This window comes from Sebastes umbrosus, chromosome 23, assembly GCF_015220745.1.
Source record: "Sebastes umbrosus isolate fSebUmb1 chromosome 23, fSebUmb1.pri, whole genome shotgun sequence".
NCBI classification, from domain to species: Eukaryota; Metazoa; Chordata; class Actinopteri; order Perciformes; family Sebastidae; genus Sebastes; species Sebastes umbrosus.
The window spans coordinates 21,343,623-21,352,502 of record NC_051291.1 but is presented as its reverse complement, the minus strand read 5'-3'; the positions used below and the strand labels follow the sequence as shown (position 1 = coordinate 21,352,502).

The window sequence follows — 8,880 nt, the reverse complement described above, 5'->3', positions numbered from 1 at the left end:
CTCTTAATGTTAATCTTAAAAAATATCAGCTGCTGCAACAAACGTTTTTTTTTTTTACCAACATTTTTTTGTTTTTTTTGTGCTGGTTAGGGGTTACTTGATGGAAAAAAAACAACAACAACAACAACAACAACAACAAAAAAACATTTTAAAGGGGTTCAATTATTGAAAAAAATAGTTGTTCCTCCTTTTTTGAGGAGCTGTTCTTTCAGCACCAGCTCTTCATTGTATGGAGGAACATTAGTGACAAAATCTGCTGATAATCACTGCAAATTCCCATCAAAAGAAACCACATTTTAAACTTTATAAATAATAAAGTCTTTGACACTAACCTGGTTTCTGTGTTGCTCGATCTCTCCAGATGGTTTCTGCTCTGTCCTCTTTTCTTGGCTGTTTTACTCCCACAATATGTCCTTTTTAAAAAAAAAAAAAATGCTCTTTAGTTTATCATAAACAAGGCTAAAAATCTTCTCTTTAGGTCCTCTGAGAGTTATAAAAAACAAAGTAAAGTATCTCACTTCTTTGCCAGAACCTGAGTGGAGGAAATCAGGTGTCTGCATCTCCAAAAATAGACTTCTCCAAATCTACAATAACACCATAAATCCAATTCTTGTGGGACATATGTACACATCTGCTGCAACTTTTCAGCGTAAACATAATGACTAAATGTAGGGTACGAAAAATAAAATTTGGCTTTTTTTTTCTTTTCTACTGAACATGGACTGCTTTCCTACTTTATGTACAAGAGTCTGCTCGTTAATCCTCTGGAAGTCAAGTAATTATTCCAAGTCCTGCTCGTCCTCATTTTTTAATTCATCCATGAGTTTCATGAATGTCCTGTAGGTGTTGCTGCTTTAAAGGGCCACTGTGTTGCATCACATGCACTGTGGTTTGTTCCTCAGGTTTTCCACTAACGGATGTGCTTTACCAGATGAGGGGGATTAAAATGTGCTTTTTATAAATCAACCCCGTCGCTCTTAAAACTTTTCAGGATTGCGATGTGTTGATCCTCCTCCATGTGCAAAAAGACTTAAGAGCCCATTAATGGGGGTTTATTCTAGACAACTATGGGCTTTAATAGTTCTGACTTTTTAAAGTGAGGACTTTTGGGACTACAGGTCTGTCTCCCGCGTGTCCAAGCAGAACGCGTAAAGGGATCTCTTGAAATCCATGCTGCTGTTCGCCTTCATGTTTGCCTTCTCCACCGAACCGGCCGCGTCGTTGTTCTCCGCGTCCTGCTGCTGCGACTTGTTGGACGATTTACTCCCTTTGCGCTTCAGCTCGGGACTCGCTCGGCCGCTGTTGGGCTCGTCCTTCAGGGACGACTGGTCCTGGTCTGTCTCCCGGTGGTAGAAGTAGTTGAAGTTGGACACGATGACCGGCACCGGCAGCGCAATGGTGAGCACGCCGGCTATAGCGCACAGAGAGCCCACGATCTTCCCTCCGACAGTCACCGGCCGCATGTCGCCGTAGCCAACCGTCGTCATGGTGACCACGGCCCACCAGAAGGCGTCCGGGATGCTGGAGAAGTGCGACTCCGGTTCGTCCGCCTCAGCGAAGAACACTGCGCTGGAGAAGAGGATGACTCCGATGAAGAGGAAGAAGATGAGTAAACCCAGCTCCCTCATGCTGGCTTTGAGGGTCTGACCCAGGATCTGGAGCCCCTTGGAGTGTCTGGAGAGCTTGAAGATCCTGAAGACCCTGACCAGACGGATGACCCGGAGGATGGCCAGAGACATGGCCTGCTGTCCGTTCTGGTGCTCCTGTCCCTGCTGCTCCGCCAGCTCCGTGCACACGGTGATGAAGTAAGGCATGATGGACATGATGTCGATGATGTTCATCACCGTCTTGGAGAACTCCGACTTGCTGGGGCACGCGAAGAAGCGCACGAAGAGCTCGAAGGTGAACCAGATGACGCAGGTGGTCTCGATGATGAAGAAGGGGTCTGTGAAGGTGAGGGAGGGTCTGGGTGAGGTGCTGTTGTCCGGCCGGCTGGTCACCGGAAGCTCGCTCTCATCCCGGAACTCTGGCAGCGTCTCCAGGCAGAAGGTGATGATGGAGATGGTGATGACGATCACAGACACGATGGCGATGCCCCGAGCCGGCATGGAGCTCTCCGGGTACTCGAAGATGAGCCAGACCTGTTTCTGGAACTCGTTCTGAGGAAGCGGTTTCTCCTCCTCCTTGATGAAGCCCTCGTCCTCTCTGAACCGCTCCATGGCCTCCTCACCCAGCTGGTAGAACCGGATCTCATCCGCGAACACGTCAATAGACACGTTAACGGGTCTCCGGATCTTCCCTCCCGACTGATAGAAATACAAAATCCCGTCAAAACTCGGTCTGTTGCGGTCAAAGAAGTACTCGTTCCGGAGCGGGTCGAAGTATTTAATCCTCTTGGTGGGGTCTCCCAGCAGAGTGTCCGGGAACTGGTTCAGGGTGCCCAGCTGGGTCTCGTACCGGAGCCCGGCTATGTTGATGAGCACCCTCTCGTTGCTCTCCGTGTCCATGTCCATGTCCAGCATGTCCTCGTCGAACAGATGGGGACTGTGGTCCGCGCGTAAAAGCGCATCCATGGCGTTCTCGTTGCAGCTCAGAGTGTTGTTCATGTCGTTGATCTTCCACGAGCTCTGCTGCTGATGATGATGAGGAGGGTGATGATGATGATGATGCTGCTGCTGCTGAGGACTCCCTCGGGTGTTCAGCTCTTTGCTGTAGTCCTCTCCGAGTCCACTTTGGACGAAGCCAGGCTGAGGGACATCCAGCGCGTTCCGGCAGCTCTCCTCGGCATTGTTGCCTCCTCCACCACCTCCACCTAGACCTCCTCCACCGCTCCCTTTAGCGCCGCCGTTCTCAAAACTCACCAAGGCTATCTCCATTCCGCAGCCATCCACAGTTACTGCGCGCTGAAGAAGAGAGACTTGTTGATCCGGAACATCCTCTCCGGGATTTCAGGGAAAGTTTGTTGGCGCTGGTTTGGATGTCGCTCCTCTCTACATGGATGTTGCTGCTGTGGTTCAAGCTGCACCGCTGCTGTTGCTGTGGATGCTGCTGTGGATGATGTGGATGCTGCTGCTGCTGATGCTGCTGCTGCTGATGTGGATGTGGATGGAGTAAATATTAAACCCACTAGAGAAGAGGAGAGCAGGAGGACCCGGATGAGAGAGTAGGCTGGGATGATTATTCCTGACGTCAAAGTGCTGCTCAGACCGTTTAGCTCTGAAAATGTCTGTGGATGTGAGACAAGCTGTCACCCTCCTCTCTCTCTCTCTCTCTCTCTCTCTCTCTCTGGGGGCGGGGACGCGCTCTGTTCATTTTCTGGTTTATGGCAACAAAGTGCGCGCACTACCCTGACTTTTTTTTTTCTCACAAATTTTTGTCTTTTATTTAGTAAGAAAAGACAAAAAAGAGAGAGACAAATTACACGATAAAGTCTTCATTTGACCTGATACTTCGAAGTTTTATTTTCTAGCTAACTATTTGTCGAACTTTATAATTAATATAAATGATTTACACTCTAATTTTTCTAACTTTACTTTCCCTCCAAACTGCTACCAAACCCCTGATTTTTTTTTTTACCACTCATAAAGTTTATTTTGCTTTTCTTTCTCTCATGAAATGAAACCAAATCAACATGTTTCATGTCTAAGGGATGAGTTTGTACTGCTTGCATTGTAATTTTGAGTCTAATTTGGTGCATTCCAATAACATATTAAAAAGAGATATGTCCCTGTACATTATGTAAATACAGTATGCCAAAAGTACCTGAATGTTCTACTACATCCGGTCACATTTTGCAGTATGAAGCCAGCATGCTTTTCTACCCACAATCCTTAACACAGCAGATATATGAGCAAGAGGATCAAAGTTCAAGACGCAATGTTATGAAGAAATAGTACCCAAGAACGTATATTGATAGGAAGTGAAAGTTAGTTCCATTACAAAAACTTACACCCAGCAGCAGAGCTACATTTCATCCATTTTGGACTGAAAGCGACTATCGGACGCCAGTAAAACGTCCACCTACAAAAGTAAAACTACGTTATTTCTATTCTATTGTCATATTCTACTGAAATGTCCTGTGTTGAACAATACAATATTATGAATATAATAAGCGTTTCCAGTCAAAAAATGGCGGCAGAGTTTCGCCTCTTTGCTTCTTTACTCTTTTGTGTCCCAATTGTATGCATACTGCATGAAAAAGTTTGTAAGGGCAACTGCAGTACGTACTAAAAGTAAAAAGAAAAAGTATGAGATTTGGAACATAGCTGCTCTTTTAGTTTCTATTTTTATTCTATCTTTTTTTTATTTCTCTCTTTGTCTGCCTACTTATTCCCCCAACGCCTTAATTTCCCTCTGGGGCTCAATAAAGATTTAATAAAGGTTTATTTTATCATATTATTGCATTTTTCTGCATGCCCACTGCAGTGGACATTTCCATTGTGCTGCAAAATCTGGCAGGTTCTGGCAAAGAAATGTATAAAGAAAACAATAAAGAAATAAATAAGTTTAGGGAAATAAATAAGGGGTGAAATGCAAAGGGAAAGTTGTGCATAAATAAATACATAAATGAATACGTGCATTTAAAAACAAATATAAAGAAAATAAAAAATAAATGGAACATAAATAAATTAATGAATCAATAAAAAAGGCAAACATAAATAAATAAAAAATAATGCAAAGATGAATAAATACATTTCAAAATTCATATAAATAAATAAATAAAAGGGAAAATTAAACAAAACAGTATATAAATAAAGGAATTAATACAAAGCACAAAAATACAAATTAAAATAGAAATATCAATTTATGTCACATTTTATCAATTACATAATTAATGGCTACATTTATGTTTTTGCTATATTTTTGCTTCATTTAATGACATATTTATTCATTTCTGAAGTTATTAATTTTTGATTTTGGAAGGTTCCGTCCTCCATAATTTATTAAATTATTGCAGGAGTCTGGCAAGAAATTTGCTCTCCATATTTGTATTTTATTTTATAGCCTGAATTATTATTAATATTTTATATGATTTATTTCATATTTATGTGTTGGTACATAATCAGGCTACTTCTTCCTACTGTAGTTTAATATCTAAATACTGTCTGTTTCATTTAACGTCTCATGTTTTTCTGTTTCTTTTACAGTGAGTCTTATATAACCTCCGAGCCTCTCAGTGTCTCTTCAAACATCCTTAATGCACACACATCCATCTCCTCTGAGCCGGAGCACAAAGACCTGCTTCCACATGACGACGTCCATGGACTCGTTCACGTCTCCCCTTTGTGTCGTCTTTGTGTCCGAGTCCTGTCCTCATCTGTGGATGGAGGGTCGGGCCCCAGGGCCTCACTCTGCTCTCTGCTGTGTTTATCCGGATGTTTGGAGGAGATGGACGGGTCCTTTCTTTATACCTCCACAAATACACACTAACTAATGTTTCTCTGTGCTGTAAAGACCACTGACTGACAACACATTCACTATCTGAAATCATGGTCTGTACGTACAAGCTGCCTAAAAAGGACTCGCCAAAAGCTGCGTACCAAGGACTCGCAAAAAGCTGCGTACAAAGGACTCGCATAAAGCTGCGTACAAAGGACTCGCCAAAAGCTGCGTACAAAGGACTCGCAAAAAGCTGTGTACAAAGGACTCGCAAAAAGCTGCGTACAAAGGACTCGCAAAAAGCTGCGTACAAATGACTCGTAAAAAGCTGTTTAAAAATGACTCGCAAAAAGCTGCGTACAAATAACTCGTAAAAAGCTGTTTAAAAATGACTCGCAAAAATCTGCGTACAAAGGACTCGCAAAAAGCTGTGTACAAAGGACTCGCAAAAGCTGCGTACAAAGGACTCGCAAAAAGCTGTTTACAAATGACTAGCAAAAAGCTGCGTACAAATGACTCGCAAAAAGCTGCGTACAAATGACTCGCAAAAACGCTAAAATATGTACTCATGACACATGTAATGTCCGTGTAATGTCTTGGTATTAATACGTCTTCCTGTGAGTTGGTCTAATATTTGCTAATGAATATTAGACCAACTCACCTGGACTCTAATGAGTCATAAATTCTTGCCGTGACTCGTCTGAAAGACAGAAAGACTACATGTTGGTAGCCGACCAATCAGAGCATACCATCTTTCATGACTTGCATATGCCATTAGGAAGGAGGAGTATGGAAACCAACGTCCGGGAACAAGAATGTAAACAAACAGGCATCCAAAGCGATGCGTTTGATGCTTGCTATGTTTAGTTCGGAATCACCTAAAAAAAATGATTTGTGATTTGAGGGAACTGTCCCTTTAATGGAGGAGCATCCAGAATGCAGTCGCTGTGAACATCCAAAACTCAAACTGGCTCGTACAAAGGACAACACACATACACACACACACACACACACACACACACAGAGCCAGTGGACACAGCAAGCCTGAGTGCGTTGGTTTCTAAAAGCAGAGAAGGTGACCTATTTAAAAGGTTAGTTTCTTAGCCCCGTGGCTGGATTAGGAAAACAAAGCACGAGCACTATATTTATCCTTTTCCTTATCTAATGCTGCAGCCTCATCATGATAAGAACTATGTGCATCTCCCCGCCCCTGGATTAGTGCACTGTCCTCAGACCGCAGCCATGAATAATAACTCACCAACATCCATCTCGCTGTGTGACTGGCCACTGGCAACGCACCGATTTCACGCACTGGATACGGCCATTAGGATGTTTCTACAATAAACTTTGTATTAGTTGTCACGCGCTCGACGACGGCGGCTCTAAAACAGGAAACTGCAGCTTGAAACCACGGAGGAGAAAAGAGCAAACGTTGTTCTAGTTTAGCTCAAAGATGGAGAGATTATTTATCATATTATATTTATGTGTGTGCACATTTTGCCTGAATCCAAATATTTAAAATCACTTTATACAGATATTTCAGAGGACTTTTATGATTATGTCTGGTTAAAGTGAAGGAAAACAATGTTTTTATTTAAATATTAAACATATTTAGTGTCATGCTATCAGCTCTTTGAGGCTAGAAACAGTGGAGCTTCAAGCTACATGCTAACATGCTCACTATGCTAACGTGTTGATGTTTAGCATGTTTATGTTCATAATCTTATTGGCTAATTATCAGTAAACACAAAGCACAACTGAGGCTGATGGGAATGTCTTTAGTATATATCTATATCATACACTGCATATAAAGATGGCCGACACGTCTCCACTTCCTCCCACCGTTCACAAAAGTGAAGCAAAAATATCCGGACACGCGAGCGGCCATCTTGATATTTTGACGTCCTTTGGAGCCAGAGTCTGTGCAGTAGTGATTGGGGGGATGGAGCCGCAGCATCGAGGTCCCGCCCGAGACAATCACAAGCCGAGCACTGCTGCAGCTTGTTAGCTTTAGCCACCTAGCTAGCTGCTAGCTGCTTCTTAGCTGTTTGGCTAGAAAGAGACAACAACTAACCATAATATCTTGAAGTATACTGTAGTATACTTTGAGTACACAACTAGTTTATGACTAAGTTTTATTTTGTACTGCAATTATACTATACTGATACTGAGCCCACTATTTAGTTTATGAAAGTACACTTTAAAGTATACTCTCAGTAAACTAGTAGTTTCATAGTTTTTATACTGCAAGTATACTTGTATACATTTAAGTTTATGAAAGTTTACTTTATATACTTATAGTACTTAGCCAATGATTTATGTATTACATGAAGAGACTTTTGCTATTTGATTTTAGGATTTGTATGTAAACAGTCTCCTCTTAATAAAACATATAGATATAGATATTGATGTTTACCTCCACAAACTAACTGCAGTTGACTGTTAAGATGCGTAACTGCTTCATGTGCTGTTATCCATCTTTCTCTTATAATATGAGACTAAAACTAGCTGATAAAGACAGTTTTTTCTGGTGTTTGGTTTGAACTGCAGTCTAATTCTGCTGGTCTGTGTTGTGGGATTAAGTTCAGTTATCTGGGGTTATCTTCACATGATGTCCCAGTAACTGTGTGTGAGTGGGAGACAGGGAGCTGAGCCGAGTCCCACTCTGTGGTACTTGAGGTCTTGTTGCCAGTTACAGAGGGAAACGGTAACCATAACAACAGGTAACCACTAACAACCAGCATCCATAACGACAACTGCAGCTCACAAATTAGCTCTCTAATTACAGAGGCACCATGGTTCAGAGCTGCTGCTGCTGCTGCTGATAACAACAGGCCTCAGCCGTATACTATACTACACTATACATACTCGTGGGTACCCATAGGACCCATTTTCATTCACATATCTGGAGGTCAGAGGTCAAGGGACCCCTTTGAAAATGGCCATGACAGTTTTTCCTCGCTAAAATGTAGCGTAAGTTTTTATTTAACCTCCTTCGTGACAAGCTAGTATGACATGGTTGGTACCCATTTATTAGGTTTTATAGTTTCATATGATATCTGGAATATCTGAAATGAGATATAACATAACATGTTATTCAGTGAGGTGAGGTGACGGAGGCAGGCTAGCAGTTTCCCTCTGTTTCCAGTCTTTATGCTAAGCTAAGCTAACCGGCTGCTGGCTGTAGCTTCATGTTTATCGTACAGACCTGAGAAGTGGAATCAATCTAACCAGCGTGTTTCCTCCTCCTTTAGTAAATCTTTTGTTGAAATAAAATGGCGTCTTCCTTTAATGCACCTGTCAGCCATCATAACGGGAATGAGAGAGTGTTTGTTTATGTGTGTGTGTGTGTGTGTGTGTGTGTGTGTGTGTGTGTGTGTGTGTGTTGGTACAGTAGCAGTAAAACGTCAGATTTGGTGCATGTGAGGAGACGAGCGGCGCCGCGGGGCTGACAGTAGGCCTGAGTCAGACTCGCCGACACCTGAGGGAGCTTCGCTAACC

At 42.5% G+C, this 8,880-nt stretch overlaps 1 protein-coding gene across 2 annotated transcripts; it reads right to left on the bottom strand.

Annotated features, from left to right (window-relative positions):
* Positions 1-332: 332 nt before the first annotated feature.
* Positions 333-4,391, bottom strand: LOC119483120 (potassium voltage-gated channel subfamily A member 2). Of its 2 annotated transcripts, XM_037761180.1 has the most exons (3): positions 735-4,391; positions 519-584; positions 333-413 (listed from the first exon to the last, which is right to left on the bottom strand). In XM_037761180.1, the coding sequence occupies exon 1, from the start codon at positions 2,874-2,876 to the stop codon at positions 1,113-1,115; it is 1,764 nt and encodes a 587-aa protein (XP_037617108.1). In that variant the 5' UTR covers positions 2,877-4,391; the 3' UTR covers positions 333-413; positions 519-584; positions 735-1,112. The 2 variants fall into 2 exon arrangements, with proteins under 2 accessions (XP_037617108.1, XP_037617107.1); XM_037761179.1 differs by having other exon boundaries at positions 519-4,391.
* Positions 4,392-8,880: the final 4,489 nt, after the last annotated feature.

Excerpts from the sequence above, each read along its gene's own strand:
- LOC119483120 (XM_037761179.1), bottom strand. The coding sequence starts at position 2,876 with ATGGAGATAGCCTTGGTGAGTTTTGAGAACGGCGGCGCTAAAGGGAGC.